General features: G+C 34.9%; 1 protein-coding gene and 2 pseudogenes across 1 annotated transcript; 2 read left to right on the top strand and 1 right to left on the bottom strand.

Moving 5' to 3' along the window:
* The first annotated feature begins 7,278 nt into the window (after window positions 1-7,278).
* LOC146914985 (disease resistance protein RGA2-like) lies at window positions 7,279-7,813 on the top strand (annotated as a pseudogene).
* A 2-nt stretch (window positions 7,814-7,815) lies between these two features.
* On the top strand, window positions 7,816-9,844 carry LOC146914984 (putative disease resistance protein RGA4; annotated as a pseudogene).
* An 8,046-nt stretch (window positions 9,845-17,890) lies between these two features.
* LOC146914983 (uncharacterized) lies at window positions 17,891-18,940 on the bottom strand. Its single transcript, XM_085721190.1, has 2 exons — window positions 18,619-18,940; window positions 17,891-18,531 (listed from the first exon to the last, which is right to left on the bottom strand). Exons 1-2 carry the CDS (start codon window positions 18,938-18,940, stop codon window positions 17,891-17,893), a joined length of 963 nt encoding a protein of 320 aa, XP_085577316.1.
* Window positions 18,941-19,183: the final 243 nt, after the last annotated feature.

The following is a 19,183-nucleotide window of genomic DNA, read 5'->3' as shown; positions in this document are numbered from 1 at the left end:
TTAATTATTTTTATTAAGTTAGAATCTATTTATGTGATTTATTTTAAATATGTGAGGTGTTGGTATTTTATTAAATGGCTTTATTCTATTATTTATTAGAATATGAGAATTATTAGAGTAAGTAGATTTGGGGGTTAAAATAGAAAGAAGATAGAGTTATTGGGCCTAAACATATTTAGGAAGAGTATTTAGTACTATAAATAAGGAAGCTTAGGTTAGAAAGAGTTTTTATGTTTAACCGCTTTTTGGAAAAGAGGAGAACTATGAGAGAAGACAAAGAGAAGAGAGAAGAGTCTGCATCGATTGTTAAGGTAAGAGTGAGACTATCTTTCACTAATATTAAATCTGTAGATCATTAGATTGCATCTAACGTGTTTTAGGATGAGTTTTGTAAGATTATGAGAATTAGGGTGATAAAAAAAAACGTTGAATAGATTTAAGGGGGGAGTCTATATTCACCGTAAGGGTTTTATGAACATATGGATAGTGAAGAGTTTTGTTTTTCATTGTTTTTCATGTTCTTTTAATGGATTCATGTTCTTTTATGAGGTATTATTTACTTTGATGAAACCTAGTTCTTTCAAATTAGAGATTTTATGAGAATGAATTATTTAGTTTTGGCTTATTTGATCCAATGGTCCTTTAATTAATTTCAAGTTTTCATTTTGGTCCCACAATTAATAAAAGGTACGTTTTGGTCCCTCACTTTTTCCTCCGTTTGCCAAATAAATATCCTTTCTGTCAAAACAATAAAAGTTTTGTTACTGACAATCCTTCACTTCTTTAATTTAAACCTTTTGATCTTCTTTATTAAAAGAGGATCGTTAGATTATGCATGTCTACTGTATATTCCGTGAATCAACAACACTTAATTTTTTCTCATTTCTTCATCTTCTTCCCTCCAACTTCTTCTTCATCTTCATCAACATTCATAAAAAAAAAATCCAGAAAATAAAGAAAAAAATCCAGAATCAATTATATCACAAAATTATAAAATAAACATGTCGCTATCATTTTGTTCTTCCTTCCTTCTTCCTTCCTCAACTCCATCCAGATCAGTTCTGTTACATCCTCTCAGTAACAAAACAAACTCAAAACACAACACAAACTCGGTTTTGTTTCAACATTTCGTTTCTCTCTCCTTCGAAGATCTCATCCCAAATCCATCACCCCAATTTCGGATCTGAATTAGATTTGAATTTGCATCTGAACAAAAAATTCGATAACCCCAATTTCTTTTGTCGTTTAGATTGGAATTGTTTTCATAATTTTGAGAAGTTTATGTTTTTGGATTTCTGGGGGGGTTTAGAGCAGAATTAATTTTGTGTGGTTTAGATCTAAATAATTTTTTATTCATTGAATCTCTGGGTTTTATATTTAGAAATTTTTATTTAGTTTCAGGAACAATCAACCTCTAATTTAGTTTCAGGAACAATCAACCTCTAGTTTGCTGTAAGACCCAAGTAAGTTTGTTGTAGCTGCAGTTGCTTCCTCGGCTGATCTATGCTGCGAGGCTCAGTTTTAATGGATTTAAGGATTTTTTTTTTTTTTTTTTATTTTATAAATTGGAAATTGCTGTAAGGTGTTCTTCCTCTATCTTCTTCTTTGAATTCCAATAATATCAATTTCATCTTTTGTAAGTGACTGGTTCCTTTTAAGTGTGGCTGAAACAGTAAAAAAAGTTTTAATATGATTAATTGCTCCACAACGTAAAATGCTTACTCACAAAGCATATGTTCTTTTATGGATTTAAGGATTTTTTTAGTTAAAGAATTGTTGTTGTTGGTTATGATTGTGGTGTGGTGATTAGATTAGTCTAGGAGAAGAAGAGATGATCTTGTTTTTTGAGTTTTAATGTTTTTATTATTTTATTGGGTTTAAAGATAGAAGGAAGAAGATGAAGGAAAGGAAAGATTGATGATGAAGATTATACGTTGATGAAGGAAGAAGATGAAGAAATGGGGAAAATAGTAGCTATTGATGGTATACTGTAGCATATAATATGGACCTTCATGATCAACCGCTCCTCTTTTTGAAAAATAAATTGAATGGTTTAAATTAAAGAAATTAATAGGGTCTATGGTGGACTATATATAATGTTGGTCTGTCGTAGACATTTGAGGTTAAACTTAACAGTTAGGATTTATTTGGCAAACGGAGGAAAAAATGAGGGACCAAAACGTACGTTTTATTAATTATGGGACCAAAATGAAAAATGGAAATTAATAAGGGGACCAATGGATCAAATAAGCCTTTAGTTTTATATATGAACTGTATATACTCTTACGTGACTATGAATTTTAGAATCGCTACTACATATATAATTGCTGGATGTTTATTTATATTAAGAGATATTCATTGCGATAATTGACACATCTTGTACTCGTGATTTCATCAAACGTGTAGTAGTCTGTGTGTAAATATACTTTGATGTTTTTGACTAATTAAGTACCAATATTTGATTGCCACTTTTATTTTAATACCTGATGTGCTCCTAGATGAATATATGCTCAATACTGTTTTGTGGGACAAATTAGTAGCGTGAATCACAACTTCTTATATGTGTGAGCCAATTAGGGTGAATCGGTCTAATTCGTTTTGTTATGTCGCTAGCTATAAGGCCATGGAACAATTAGATTATGTTCCATTTTTTTTAAAGAAACAATTATAAACATGATTGAATTCAATTATCTTGCTAAAGACGTGTTTAACTTTTCCAGCATGGATTAAATTTGAACTAAGAGATTATTAGTTCCAGGCAACTTTAATTTCTTTCCGGAAAACTAATTGATTTAATTTGACCAAATTGATAGTCATGATATTATATGTATTTGGCACCTTCACCATCATTGGAAAACCTTCATTTTCTTTGTTTTTATGTCCCGGAGATAGAAACCAAAGCCTTGTAGCATAATAGTTAGGCGAGAGAAAAGATTTGGGTGACTTCTAGGGAGATACCTATTCGTTCAATTATTGGGTGTGTCGTTATAATTATTTATATGATTTTGATGAATTATTTGATGAGGTATAATTGATGAGTTAGTTAACGAAGTGTAATTTGATGAATTATTTGACTAGTTGTAATTGTGAATTATTTGATCATGTGTGCTGAATGAATTATTTAATGAAGTGTAAATCTGTGAATTATCTGAAGATGTGTTATATAAAGATGTGATATTGTTATTTATGCACTATATGTGTTAATTATGATGCTTATGTTGATGCGATGTTTAAGATGTTGTTGATTATTATTTGTTGATGTTATGTTGTGATGCTGATATGATATGAATTTATTTACATACTGTTGAGTCTTATTTAAGATGTAAGTGTCGGTCTAAGTCAAGGAGTTATAAATGTTCATGAAGTTCTAAGACGTAAGATGTTGAGTCGATGCATACTCATTTAAAGATGAGGGCTTATGCCCTGGCGCTTTTGCTCAATTATGTTGAGGGCTTGATGCCCCGGAGCTTTTGCTCAATTATGTTGAGGGCTTGATGCCCTGGAGCTTTTGCTCAATTATGTTGGGGGCTTGATGCCTTGGAGCTTTTGCTCAACCACGACGATGGAGCTTTTGCTCAACCACGACGATGGAATTTTTGCTCAACCACGACGATGAGGGCTCATGCCCTAGGAGTATATATATGCTCAACTACGACGATGAGGGCTTATGCCCTAAAATGGTACCACATGCATTTGCATATCAAGATGATTTAAGATGATAAGAGTTGCATAATCGAGTTGAGTTGATTCAAGATGGTTAAGACGATAAGAGTTGCATAGTCGAGTCTAGATGCATTGTCGAGTCAAGTTGTAAGTTGTGATGTTTTAACGAAGTATCTAAAGATGAAATATTTGGATGATGTTATGTGACGATGATTATGACTGTTATGTGATGATATATTGCTAAGATGAATTGATGATATCTAATTATTTAATTATAATTGTTGAATTATATGATGTTTACGTTGTTAAATGTAGTTTATGATTTATATACTTAATATTATTGTTTGAGAAATCTCACCCCTTCTGCTTGAAAATGTTGCTCTTTGTATGGGTAACTTGCAGGTAATCAAGATTAGGCGTGGTCGTGAGTGGACTCCTAACAAGTGTGTCTTTAGGTGCTCTGATACGTAACGGGATGGAAGTTTTGACATTGTTTTCTATTCCTTACGTATTGTCTTATGAGAATTTATAATGAAGTTGTTGAAATTGAACTTATTATTATATTTAGACTATTTATGAGACCTTTACGATGAGGCCTTGGTGCCAAAAACTATTTTAGATGATGAATAATTCCGCTCCAAAGTATTAATTAATTGTTGATTGAATTTTGAAGGATAAATATTAATTTATTTCATTTATGATTTTTAAGAAATGTGACATTCCGTTTTGTGATGAAAAACTCTGATAATTGTTATGAAATTTTTACGTTGGGAAAACAGGGTGTTACAACTATCACCAAAATAATTATCATCAAACAGAATCACCAAGTGTATAAGCACGATCAAGTAAGACATGCAATTAGAATATAATTCAATCATTCACAACCATCGTCAAGGTTCACCAATGTACATATACACCAATCCACATAATTACAACATTCAACAAATTTAACCAATGCACTTATTTCAATCACGACACAATCCATCCACCATTCAAATGCATGCAATGTTTTAGACTCTTCTAGATGCATGCGGTACTATCACCAACAACAACGGTCGTCACCTCATGATGCAAGAAAAACATCATATCCATTGAATACAAAGTATTCAAATCTCACCACTGGATATAAATATCCTAAACCATTGAAACCACTGGATGTAAACATCCTAAGACTCAATATGACTATGATGCATGGACATACAAGCAAAGACTCGACAATGCAAAATCACCTCATATGTATTCAACAACCATAATGTAAGAGATCACCTCCATTTACATTGATCAACTCCAACAACAATTGCATTATCAAGTATTTACGTCCACACAATCAACAAGTCACAATTCAAATAAGAGTCATCACCACATTACCATCAACATAATCATCATCATAATTATCAACAAACATCAACATCACCATCATCATAATTAACATATATGTATTACTCAACATCAACTATGTTTAACATATATGAATTCACCAACAATATCACCATCAATCAACGTATATGCATTCACCAACAATATCACCATCAATCAACATATATGTATTCACCAACAATATCACCATCAATTAACATATATGTATTAATCAACATCAACTATATCATATAGTTCAACAACTTCATACAATTTCTCACAATTCAATTAATGGAGATAATACAACACATTATGATAACCATCATATTCAACACCTAGAAATCATTCACATATCTTCATATAATCATATCAAACTATCCACAAAAGATTTTCCAAGTATTTGGTCTTAAAGATTATTTTCGTCAAAGTTCGTCTCTCATTTTACAACTTTAAAATAATTGAGACAAATGAACCAAACCAAGTAAATAAACTCTAGGGCCTCGACCATGTATACACTTAGATCACATATGAGTGTAGTTGAATATACATGTGTGTTTCACCGGCCAACTACGACAAAATCATCAAAAACACAAGGTTACGACAAGTTTGTATCACTTTACCATTTTCCAAGTTATCCGACAAACAAAACAAACAAGTTGGGAAACCTCAACTAAGTATATACACAAATCATATATGAGTGCAGTAGTGTATACATCAACGTTTCATAGGCCAACTCACTCAAATCTCAAAGTTTTGCAAAGTTCGTATCATTTTACTCATAATGCAAAACCAATTCATTTTCAAAACAAAACCAAGTTAGATTCATCACAACATAGGTTAAATACTCTTAAACACCTTAATTGAACTCATAGTACACAATTTTTGGAGTTCGGAAACAAAACATAAGGTTTGGGGTTGACATGGAAATAGTTATGCTAAGTTTCCTTAAAATTTCTTCAAGACCTACTTGGAGTGTTTTCATCATAACTCAAAATCTAAAAATCATTTTCAAGTCAAACCAAAGCCACTGGAAAGCTAACAAAATTATCTAAAACTTTCATATGTGCACCAAAAGCCAATTCAAAACAGAAATGTGTGAAAAAGATGCAAGAACGCGAAACAGGGCATGCTGTCAGAGGGCAACTCGCCCCGGCGAGTAAATCCACTCACCATGGCGAGTTACGACAGGTAGCTCTCGGGAAAACTCCTTTTTTCACCCCAAAATCTCAATTTTGAATCCCCTAAGCTCAAATTTGGTCCCAAAGTTTGTTTAAACGTTTCTAAATATGAAAAGACACTCAAATCCATATAAAACTTGAACCAAAATATCATTTCAACAAAAATCACCATTTGACCCATTTTTCATGAAAACCTTCAAGAACAACACATATTTATAGCAAGCACTATGATTATGATTACCCATTGTTTGATGTGAGAGGAAAGTGTGCACATTATCAATTTGAAATGTTAAATTATTATTATATGGGAAAGCACCATTTAGATTTTTAAAGTGTAACTTGTTGTCACATTGGTGTCTGAATGTATCGAAACTGCAAACTCATGTATCATTTCTTAGTCGTTTTCTATTCAAATTTGTTTTTAGGTAATAATTTAATATTGAAATGTGTTTTCCATCGATCAAATTTAGTCTATAAAATTACCAATGAAAAGTGACACGTGTTTGCAATTTTGATACATTTAACAATTAAAGTGACAATGCCTCGCCCATTATTACAGTGATCATAATATTATACTAACTATCATGGTTTAGAGGAGCTAACCTTTGAAAATAACGAGAGCAATTACCAATAATTAAAGGATTCATTTGAAAATAAACAATTTAAACAATTTTTCTATCCATTGAACACATAAACGCACATGGTGTTTCATGTGAATAGATTCCCAATTTTGTTCTTTTCCTCACTCACTGTCAGGCACCTTCACAACTTGTTATTAGTATTACAATGAGAATGGTTATTTTACCAAATTATCCTTATTAACTATTGGTTAGTTTTAAAAGTAATATTTTGGAAGTAGTGTGTAGAGTATTAATTGGAGGGTACAATTGAAAAGAAAAAGTTATTATTGCATTGAAAACTGAAAGTGGCATTCATTTTGAAACAAATTATTATGGCTAAAGCGAAACTCATTATGAAACGGAGGGAGTACTAATTGCTATAGTTTCGAGGAGCCAAATTTGATTAGTATAGCCATCTGCAAAGAAAACATTCATATCCAATCCAAACATTGATTCATTTATGTTCTCATACCTGCAAAATGGTTGACACTTTACTTGGAATATTGATTGAGAACCTCAGATCTTTTGTTCGAGAGGAGCTTGCATCCTTTTTGGGTGTTGGAGAATTAACCCAAAGGCTATCTGGAAATCTCACTTCAATCCGTGTTGTCCTCAAAGATGCTGAAAAGAAGCAAATAACAAGTCATGCTGTGAAAGATTGGTTGCAGAAACTGGCTGATGCTGCTTATGTTCTTGATGATATATTGGATGAATGTTCAATAACATCAAAACCACACAGAGACAACAAGTGGATCACTCGTTTCCATCCTAAGAAGATTTTGGCTCGTCGTGGCATTGCAAAGAGGATGAAAGAGGTTTGCTAAAAAGATTGATATTATTGCTGAAGACAGGATCAAGTTCGGATTACATGTAGGGGTCATGGAGCGCCAACCAGAAGATGAGGAGTGGCGGCAAACTACATCTGTCATCGCTGAAGCTGTGGTATATGGAAGAGGTAAAGATAAAGAGCAGATTATTGAGTTTCTTTTAAAGCATGTGTGGGTTCACCTCTTGCTGCTAAAGTATTGGGAAGTCTTTTGGGCTTTAAAAGCGAGGAACATCAATGGCTTTCTATAAAGGAAAGTGAAATTTGGAATTTATCTGAGGACAACCCTATCATGTCTGCTTTGAGACTAAGCTACTTTAATTTGAAATTGTCCTTGAGGCCATGTTTTACTTTTTGTGTTGTTTTTCCTAAGGATTTTGAAATGGTGAAGGAAAATAACATTCGACTTTGGATGGCTAATGGACTTGTTACATCTAGAGGAAACTTACAGATGGAGCATGTTGGTAATGAGGTATGGAATGAATTAAACCGAAGGTCATTCTTTCAAGAAGTCAAATCAGATTTTGTAGGTAACATTACATTCAAAATGCATGATTTAATCCATGATTTAGCTCAGTCTATTATGGGAGAAGAATGTGTGGCTTCAGGCTTGACTAATCTATCAACTAGAGCTCACCATATAAGTTGCTTCCCTTCAAAAGTAGATTTGAATCCCTTAAAAAAAATTAAATTCTTGTGAACCTTTCTTGACTTTGAATCACACTACATTGGTATGGATTCATATGCGTTGCCATTGATCACTCCTGTCTGAGCTTTACGTACAAGGTCTTGTCGTCTCTCTGCATTGAAGAGTTTAATGCATTTGCGGTACTTGGAACTTTATCAAAGTAATATCACAACCTTGCCTGCGTCTGTTTGTAGACTGCCGAAATTGCAAACACTTAAACTTGAAGATTGCAATTATTTCTCCAGTTTTCCCAAATAATTGACTAAATTGCAGGACCTTTGACATCTTATTATGAAAGGTTGCCCATCATTGATAACAACTCCTTTTAGAATTGGGGAGTTAAGTTATCTGAAAACACTAACCACTTATCTGAAAATTGGGTATGGTTTAGCAGAGCTACACAACTTACAGTTATGAGGCAAGCTACACATCAGAGGTCTTCATAATATGTCCAATGAAGAGGATGCAATAAAAGCTAATTTGATTGGCAAGAAGGACTTAAATCACTTATATTTGTCATGGGGTGATAATGCTAAGTTAGTATTATCATGTTTGACTGTAAAAACAGCAGGCAGCTTCCTCCATTTGGTAAATTACCATGTTTAACTACTTTTTGTATCTGGAATGAAAAATATAAAGTACATTGATGATGAATTGCATGATCCTGCGAATGAGAAGGCTTTTACGTCATTAAAAAAGTTGACTTTGTGTGACTTACCAAATTTAGATAAGGTGTTGGAAGTTGAAGGAGTAGGGATGTTACCACAACTATTGAATTTGGATATAAGAAGTATCACCAAACTTGCATTGCAGTCCTTTCCATCTGTTGAGTCACTTTCTGTTTGTGGAGGAAATGAAGAATTATTGAAATCCTTTTTTTTACCACAATTGCAGTGAAGATGTTGCTTCTTCTTCCCGGGGAATTGTTGGTAACAATCTTAAGTTACTTTGCATATCAAGCTTCTCCAGACTCACGGAATTATCTGTTGAAGTCGGCACTCTTAGTGCTTTAGAATCTCTTGAAATTGACGGTTGTAGTGAAATTGAGTCAATTTCGGAGCACTTGTTGCAAGGTTTGAGTTCTCTTCGAACTTTGTAGTTTAAATCCTTGTATGACGATATGAAACACCTAACTTGTCTTGAAACACTTGATATCATTTACTCTCCACAGTTTGTTTTTCCACATATCATGAACTGTCTAACTTCCCTTCTTGAACTGGGTGTCCATGGGGGTAATGAGAACATACTAGAAGGCTTAGAAGGCATCCCCTCAGTGCAATATGTGTATCTGATGGATTTTCCTTCTCTAACATCCTTGCCGGACTGGTTGGGTAACATGACTTCTCTTCAAGTATTATACATCAATGGGTTTCTAAAGTTAAGTTCATTGCCAGAAAATTTTCAGCACCTCCGAAACATGCAAGAGTTATGTATTTTTTATTACCCTATGTTGGAGAAGAGATGCAAGAGAGGAATAGGCGAAGATTGGCATAAGATGGCAAGAGAGGAATAGGTGAATATTTGTCGTGGCACGTTACATCCAAATGTGGCACGTTTTCTCTAGAACCTGGTTTTAAGTTACCTCTGACAATTCTCTACCTTGACTCCAAATTTGTGATGATGTCAATTTAACCATCAACCACCATTGCTGCTATTTTCCTTGCTTCCCACTACACCATGTAGCTCTACAAGTTTCCACCCAACCTCTTCAACCATCGGAATGCCTTCCTCCTTCTTGAAGATTCTTGCATCCAACTACACTAGAAATCCATTTAGTGTCTTGTTATTTGGTGAGATTGGAAAATGGTATAAATTAGGGTTTGTTCTTTGTGAGCTTGTTGAAGCTAATTTCTTGTAACCCTTTTGTATCTATTTGTAAGACTTATTGATAGTTGATTGGAGACATCAATCTCTCCCCCAAAGTAGGTCAAGTTCGACGGAACTGGGTAAACATTTCTTAGTGTGTTTGTTTCTCTTCTCTCTTTATCTTTTGCTTGTGGTTTTGTGTTTTTCACTTTGATTACTAGATTAGATCTCAGTTTTGTTATTGTTGTTGCTTGCGGTTACTGTTTTCCTTTGCTCCACACATCATAATTTTATTGGTGATTTTTGAGTCCGAATTCACAACAATTGGCGCCCACCATGGGGAAAATGAGTGAATTGGTTAAGTGAGTACCATGGGTTCAAAGTGGGATATTGAGAAGTTCACCGAAAGTAACGATTTTGGGTTATGGAAGGTGAAGATGCAAGCGGTTATGATACAAAAAAATTGTGAGAAAGCTTTGAAGGGTGAAGATGCGTTACCTGCAACCATGTTATAAGCGGAGAATACCAAGATGGTGGACAAAGCTACGAGTGCCATTGTCTTGTGCTTCGGGGATGAAGTTTTGAGTGATGTCACGAAGAAACCTACTGCCAGATGGATGTGGTCAAATTTGGAGTCATTGTATATGACTAAGCCTTTATCTCATAGGCATTTTCTAAAGCAACAATTCTACTCATTTAAGATGGTGCAATCAAAGACCGTAACATAGTTCAACAAAATCCTTGATGATTTAGAGCTCATTGAGGTGAATCTTAAGGACGAAGATAAAGCTATAATCTTGTTGTGTGTTCTACCAAGATCATTTGAATCCTTCAATGATACCATGCTCTATGATAAAGAAGCCATTGTCACCTTGGAAGAAGTTCAAGTGGCTTTGAGAACCAAGGAGTTGACCAAGTCCAAGGACTTGAGAGCGGATTAAAACAGTGAAGGTAGAGGTAACTAGGGAAGCTCAAAGAGAGGTAAAAAGTCAAGGTATAAGTGCTTTAAGTGTCACATGTGAAGGTGAGAAAAATACAAGAAGGGGGGTTGAATTGTGTTAGCTTTTTCTTCGTTTTCTCCTAAGCTGAAACTATTGATCAGAAGAAAATATAATTCCACTTCTGAAGTAATGTTCAGGATCTAAATGCAGTGGATAAAAACACACACACAGAGAGAGAGAGAGAGAGAGAGAGAGAGAGAGAGAGAGAGAGAGAGAGAGAGAGAGAGAGAGAGAGAAGAAAGACACAAAGCAAATTATACAAGTTCCTTCCACAAACCGGAAGTAGTCATTTCCCCCTTGCACTTCCAAGTGGAGTTCACTAAAATGTAATATCTGATTACAAATGCTCACTGCTAAAACTAGCAAGAGACTTCAAACTACTCAAGCACAACTACAAGAGATTTCCTATGCTCCTGAACACAATCAAGAGACTTCCTATGCTCAAGCACAACTGCAAGAGACTTCTACTCAAACAGAATTACAAAGAAAATTGTTTGAGGGTGAACACTTGATATACAATCAGTGGTGTTCACAATACAAATCAGATACAGACTCTTATGACTCTAGAATTTCTAAGATATGAACTTTGAAAAAGAAATTCTAAGTGAACTTTTGATGCAGAGCAATTTTGACAAAGTTTTGGCACTTGTAAATTGTTGTAGAGTCCTTACCATTCTCTAAGTCTTCACTCCTTTATATAGAGGTGTGAAAGAGACGTTGTGAAATTTCCAACACATCAAAAAAGAGTCGTTTGAAGCTTTGATCAATCACCAATGATCTTTTCCCTGATTTGGTTATTGTCCTATGAAGGATCAACTTCAAATCCATTCCAAGTCTGAAGGAACATTGTTGCAGGCATAGCTGTTTTTCTTGTCCTGTAGCAGAGACAAAACAGAGTAGTGGAGGTAGTGGTTTTACACTTCGTACAATTGTACTTTGTCAACGCTCTTCAAAGAACAAGCATCCAATGCCTTCAAATCCTTTCAAAATAGCCGTTGATACACTCTCCTAGTCTTCTGCAATGCTAGGCGTGATTAAATCCTTTGAGCCTTTCAAGCTTTAAGTCTCTCATCTTCTAATGAACTTCAGCTTCTGGTGATATTGCTTCTGATGAACTTGCTTCTGATGACGTCATCACTTCAGGAGCACTATGACTTCAGGAGCACTTTTCTTCAGATGAATAAAACTTCCTTCTTGTTGATTCCATTGCTCTCATTTGTTCTTCCAGTACCTAAGCCTTAAGTCGACACAAAATTTTTGTATATGGTCCTGTAAACTTGAATAAATATTAGCATATCCAATTGACAATTTTTAATACCTTGTTATCTTCAAAACTCTAAAGGGTAGTGTTAAACACATTTTGTTCCAACAATCTCCCCCTTTTTGATGATGACAAACATTAGTATTTAAAATGTCCAATTGTTGTTAACCTAATTAACAAGTTGACTTTAAGGGTATGAGGTTTGTAAGCTCCCCCTGAGTCCAATAGTACTTTAAGGTGAGGTTTGTAAGCTCCCACTGAGTTCTATTCATGTTAATTAAATTCATCATTAAAAATGTAATAACACTCAGAATTATCTCACATTAAATAGACTAAGAGATGAGAAGAAGGTTCTATTAATTTAACTTGATTAAAATTAAATTAATGGGGCTCAGAGTTTCTAAATACTATACATCTACTCCCCCTTTTGTCATCAACAAAAAGTATAAAAAAAAGACAAAAAGAAAGAGATGAGAAAAACAATGAGATATTCTATTAAACACAGAGTTCAAAAGCGCAAAATGTAACACCCCGTTTTCCCAACATAAAAATTTCATATTAAATCAGAGTATTTAAATCATAAACGGAATGTCACATACTACTTTAAAGTCATAAAATAGATATTAATAAATATCCTTCCAGGTTCAACATCATAAAAGTCTGGAAATACGCAGCGGAAATAGTTCGACATGAATAAAGTTTTGGCACGCAGGCCTTATCAGAAAATCTCATAATTTGGTTCAATACTTATTCATAAAAAGTTCATAAAAGACACGTAAGGAATAGATATGAAAGTAAGTCCCATCCCGTTACGTATCTGAGCACCTAGACACAAGTGAGGAGTCCACTCACGAACACTTCTAGTCTTTATTACCTGCAAGTTACCCATACGAAGAGCAACAATTTCAAGCAAAGGGGTGAGATTTCTCAAACAATAATATTAAACATATAAATCATATAAAGTACATTCAACTACTTAAACATCATTAACATATCTTATACTCCATTAACTAGCATCATTAATCTCCTACATTAGTTATACACTTCATCTTATATCATCTTAATTATAGACGTAAACATCATCATATAACATCAATTACTAATTCATAAACATCAGCATACATCATCAAATATTAATTACAAACATCAACACATATAATGATCATAAGCATCAACATCTAACACCAAATATAATCATAAGCATCATCATGTATTTCACATAAGTATCATTATCAAGCATATCATTTATCGAAAACAACTTCATAATTAAGTTCGTAATCAACTTCTTAAACAAACATCATCATTAAATCATCATCAAATATAAGTTATGACGACTCTACAATGCAACAACATCTTCAACAACAACTTAGACAACTTCAACAACAACTTAGACAACTTCAATATGCATGTGGTACCACCAGGGCATTAAGCCCCCTTCGCTAAGGTCGTATTTGGACCTGTCGGGCATTAAGCCCCCATCGCTAAGGTCATAAAGAACCTGTCGGGCATTAAGCCCCCATCGCTAAGGTCATAAAGAACCTGTCGGGCATTAAACCCCCATCACTGACTATGCAACGACACAATCTTCCTACAACTTGGACAACAATGTGAACATCTTATACAATTCCATTAAAATAGATAACTTCTTAAATCATGACAACTTAGACCGACTTATACATCTTCACTAAGATTCAGCAGCAACAAATAGCTACAATTGCAGCATATAACAGTGCTAGAATATCATATCATCAATAAGAAATGAATCATATCAACTTAACATCATTAAACATCATAATATTATGTATCATACAATACTCACATAATGTATTCCAACATATCAACAACAATAACCACATATACATTAATCAATTACATTCATATCAAAGTCCAAAACATTCTTCAAAAGCAAATCAAGTTTGATCAATGAGACATAAGTCAAATACTCATAAAACACCTCAACTAAATCCCTAATACTTAAGTTGAAGTTGGGAAACCAACCATAAGTTTTTGGACTAACTTGGGATTAGTTATACTAAGTTTTCTTAAAGTTTTTTGAAGACCCACTTGGACTATTTTCATCAAAACTCAAAATCTACACATAATTTTCTAGTCACTCCAAAGCCATTAGAAAGCTAACTCAATTATCTACAACTTTCATGTTTATACCGAGAGCTAATTCAACACAGAAATGGGTGAAAAAGACACAAGAACGCAACAAACGAAGTTCTGATAGCACGCAACGAAAGCACAACAAGCAGTCACCCATGAGGGGCTGCCTTGCTGCGCTCAGGCGTGGAAAACTGTGCCCAAGCGTGGGAAGGCAGTAGCCCACTTGCGACGCAGCTCTGTGCAGTCCCATTTTTTTGGTTTCACCGTTTCGTCCGTAAAAACCTAACCGTTACTCCGAATCCGATTCCGTTTTCGCCTACGCGTTCTATTCGAAAAATCCTATCATATTTTACTGAAAAATCATATTTTTAAATCTCCAAAACAGCTTATCCTAGAATCACTTATTTCTCAAAAACACTTAAAATCACTTTTTCTCAGAATCTCAACTTTTCATCCATTCTCATGTTTCTAACCATCAAACTACTTCTATAATAACATTCCTATAGGATATCTAAGGTTTGTTCATGATTCTCTCATCAATTCTACGGTTCTTCATCATCTAATCATCAAAATCGCTCATAAACCCTAATTCTTAAACTCACCGACTTCTCATCTAATCATATGTTTTAAACCTCAAAACTATTCCAATAATCATTCTACGGATTATCTAAGGACTGTTCACTGTTTCTACATCAATCTAACAATTTTCATCCATTAATCCTCAATTCTTCACTCAAACCCTAATCCTCTTAATCTCACAAACTCTCCCCAACTTTGTTAGATGTAATCTAATGATTTACAACTTAATATTAAAGCAAGATAGTCTCACCCTTACCTTAATTTTGCAGAAATCGCAGCTCTCTCTTCTTCTCTTCTTCTCTTGGATTTTCTCCTATTTTCTCCAAAACTTGAACGTACGTTGTCAACTATTCTTTCAACCTAGCTTCCTCTATTTATAACCTTTCTATTCTTTCTAAATCTATTTGGGCCCAACAACTTAATCTCCTTTCTATTCTAACCCCCAATTCTACTTACACTAATAATTCTCATATTCTAATAAATAATAGAAATATGCCACGTAATAAAATACTAACACCTCTTATAAATAATTAAATCACATAAATAAATTCTAACTGGATAAAAATAATTAAATAAAAGGAGGGCGTTACACAAAATATGATTCAGAAGCATAAAAGTAGTTCAGAAGCAAAAACATAGGTCAAAAGCAGAAACATGCAAAAATACAGACATAGAAAATAAACAAGCTAAGGTGTGCAACTAAGGTTTGGCTTGTTTTTGGAACATTTCCATCATCTCTTTAAGCATCTTGTTTGTAGACTCTGCTTGCTGTTTCATTTCCTCTTTGAAAGCTTCATTGCTTTTGATCAAGTTTTCTTCTCTTATTCTTGCTTCTTCCAGCTTAGCTTCTGTGGATGTTTTGTACTCAAGCAGTAGTAATTTCTGTTCAAGAAGCTCTTTCTTCAACTGCTTGTTTTCTCTCTCCAATTCAGAGTTCTTTTGCACCAATTCCAAACCTGTAGAAGCTGTCTTGAAGTTTATCTGGTTTAACCAAGTTAGATCCAGCTCTTTAGGATGAACATAGGAAGGAATGACATCAGAAACATTCCTGCCTGTTATACACAGTGAAGTTTTCACTTGTGTTCTACTGACACTTACTTCTTGTAAGTTGTTGACAACCCCTCTTGGCCAATCTTGGAGGTTGTTCTGAGCAATGTCTTGAGCATCAAGAGATGATCTCTGAAGTTCAGACAAGACAAAATCAACTCTTTCTCACAATCTCCTCCACTGCTTTTCATAGCTTTCTTCATGAACCAAGTTCTTTCTTGCTTGAACTAACTTGTTCAGCTCCTGAAAGATATTCTCACACACATCTACTAATATAATAAAATCTAGAAACATGGTGGGTGGAGAAGGGACATTTGTAGTTCTGGCAAGAGTACAAGTTTGAATAGCTTGGTTAGAAGATGAAGGTTAGTCATTTGTAGAGTTTTCAGAAGATAGGTTAGGTTCAGCAGATTGAATGTTGGTGTCAGAAGGTTGATCAAGAATAGACTCTAAGATCATGAAGTCAGGTTCAGTGATCCATTCAATAGAAGTTTGAGACTCATGTTGATCAGGAAGGACTTGTTCAGGAACAGGCTGTTCAGGAACAAATTGTTCAGGGACAGATGAGGCCATTTGTAAGCTTGGTGCTTGTTGTTGGGGGCAATCTAAAGTAACTTCACCAGAAGCTACTTCAAAGGCTCTTTCTAGATTCGGCTCAAAACCTAGTAATTCACCTGAGAAGTGATTAACCATTTCATCCAAAACAGATGGTTCTGAAGTTTGGGTAGTTGGTTTGGGATGAGATGATGAAGAGTCATGATTGACAGACCCAGGTACTGCTGGTTCAACAGGGATAGATTGAAGAGGCTGAATGAAAGATGGTTGAAAAGGGTGATCAGTAGGTAACAAACATCTATTCTCATTTAAGCCATCTCACCTATAATTTGCAGTACTTGTGGATACACAGGCACAAATTTCTCATTTGCAGGCTTTTTCTAGTGTTTGGTGGATGGTGATGGGGATAGAGCTTTATGTAGATTTTCATAGACTCTAGTCAAGGGAATATTATCTATGTCTGAAGAGGTTGAGGTTGAGCTAGATTCTATTTCTATTGTATTAGCAGAGTTAAGAGAATCAATATTACCTCTTGCAGCTTCTGAAGGAGTAGCTTCTGAACGTCTATCTTCCTTCTGCTGAGCTTCTTCACTTGCATTAAGCAGATAACTAGTCCCCACCAGTTGTTGAAAATCTTCAGTTAGCTCAATCACCTGATGAGCATCTTCAACTGATGAACATCTTCAACTGTTGATTTCTTCAATAGAGTTTCAGCATGAACATCAATCTTCTTAGCAATTTCCTGTGCTTTTTGTAAGGCATCAGCATCTGCAGCTTTCTTCCTCCTTACTTCTTTTGTGACCAAACTAGCTTAAGCTTCTTCTTCTTCTTCCATCACATAAGGAGATACCTTCAGTTTCCTGACCACATGCTTCCTTTTCTTCTTAGGAATTTACAGAGAAGGTTGAGGTTGTGATTGAGAAGAACCAACTAATTTACCACTTCTAGTTCTCTTGTTCAGAACTTCAGCATCAAGGTCCTGAATTTCTTCTTGAATGGATGGCACACCAGAACCAGTTGCTTTTACTTTAGGAGTAACTTTGGCTTTCTTTGCTTTCTTCTTCTGAGGTTCAGAAGCTTCCTCAACATCATCATCAGCTTCTGAAAGATATTCGTCCTTGGTTAACTTCCTTTTCTTCTTAGAAGCAACATGAAAAGCACCACCATACATAGTTTCTGGAACATCTTCCATCCTGATGGTTTATCCAGTTGTCGCAAAGTGCTTAAGGATGAAGTGAACTCTTACATCCAGAGGATCTTGCATGCAGATAGGGGGAAAATCTTCCATCAGGTTGGATACAACATCAGATTCCTTCAAATCTGTGTCCAGTTTCTTGTAATCCTTTTTACTGATTAGCTTCAGGTGCCTCAGAATGCTCCCATTGATTATCTTGCCTGTCACTGTGCCAAGCTGTTTATCAGTGAAGATCTTTGTTTCACTTAGTGCACTCAAAATCCCTCCTTGATGAAGGATTTCTGAAATGAGTCTTCCATAGGGAATCCAACTTCTCTTGATTGTTTGACTTTCCCTTAGAGTCTTAATCATGTACCTGAAGATGTACTTAAGCACATTTGCCTTCTCACTGGTCATGAAGAAGTGCAAAAACACTCTGTGATCCAGTGAAGGTTGATCTCCACCACCACCTTTTAGTAGAAGATTTTCATTTTGGATCTTCAGGAGCAACTTATGTTCCATGCTCAACTCACAATGCTTTCCTTTCTTCTTTCTGTTGAACATTGTCCTGTTCACCACATCATTCCATGGACTTGTTTTGTTGTTGTCCAAGCCACTTATGAATCTTCCTTCAGATGCCCTCCTTATCGTATAAGCAATCACACTTTCTGAGATAAAGACAGGGATACCCATGTTGCTTGATCTAATTTCTGTGCAAGTGAAGGGTTCCAAACCCATTTCCTATCTTGTTTTACCTTCCAGAGTAGGGTCAATTAGGACTTTCTCTTGTTCTTCTAACTTAGCAGCTTGATGATCGTAGACATGTGCTCTAACCCAGAAGTGCCTTATCAGATTCATGTAGGTTGGACCATTCAGCATGTCGAAGTAGTTAATGAGGTCCTGAGCCTCATAGTATTTTCTAATGTTGCAACCATGATGTGCAAGAGATGTAAAGTCCACAGGGTTCTCAACTTGAACGTTAAGTTCCCATTCTTCTAATGACATGGTTCTTCCCTTGATTTCATATGCAGGTGCTTCTTGCATGGTCGTTTCTGGTACTGCACTTGAAGATACCATTGATGTTGAAGAGAGATTTAGGGTTCTAGGGTTTTTGATTGAAGAAGATGAAATTTTTCGTAGAGAGTAAGTCACAAACAGAAAGAGTAGGTTGTGAAGTGAGTAGAGTGTGTTTTTGTCTAAGTGTTTTTAGTAAAAACGATTGCAATTCAAAAGGGGACAAACAAACACAACATTAATGACATAAGAGGCATGATATATATTTAGCAAGTGTACTAAAACTATTGAAGTAATAAAATTTAT

Source organism: Medicago sativa, chromosome 6 (assembly GCF_051527215.1).
Source record: "Medicago sativa cultivar Bolivia chromosome 6, Bolivia_mono, whole genome shotgun sequence".
Taxonomy (NCBI): domain Eukaryota; kingdom Viridiplantae; phylum Streptophyta; class Magnoliopsida; order Fabales; family Fabaceae; genus Medicago; species Medicago sativa.
This window is presented reverse-complemented; position numbering and strand designations above follow the sequence as displayed.

What these genes read in the sequence shown, in the direction of transcription:
- LOC146914983 (XM_085721190.1), bottom strand. Translation starts at nt 18,940, where the DNA reads ATGGTATCTTCAAGTGCAGTACCAGAAACGACCATGCAAGAAGCACCT. An exon ending in AATTGACCCTACTCTGGAAG is followed by an intron (nt 18,532 to 18,618) that starts GTAAAACAAGAT and finishes TCTTTATCTCAG; the next exon opens with AAAGTGTGATTGCTTATACG.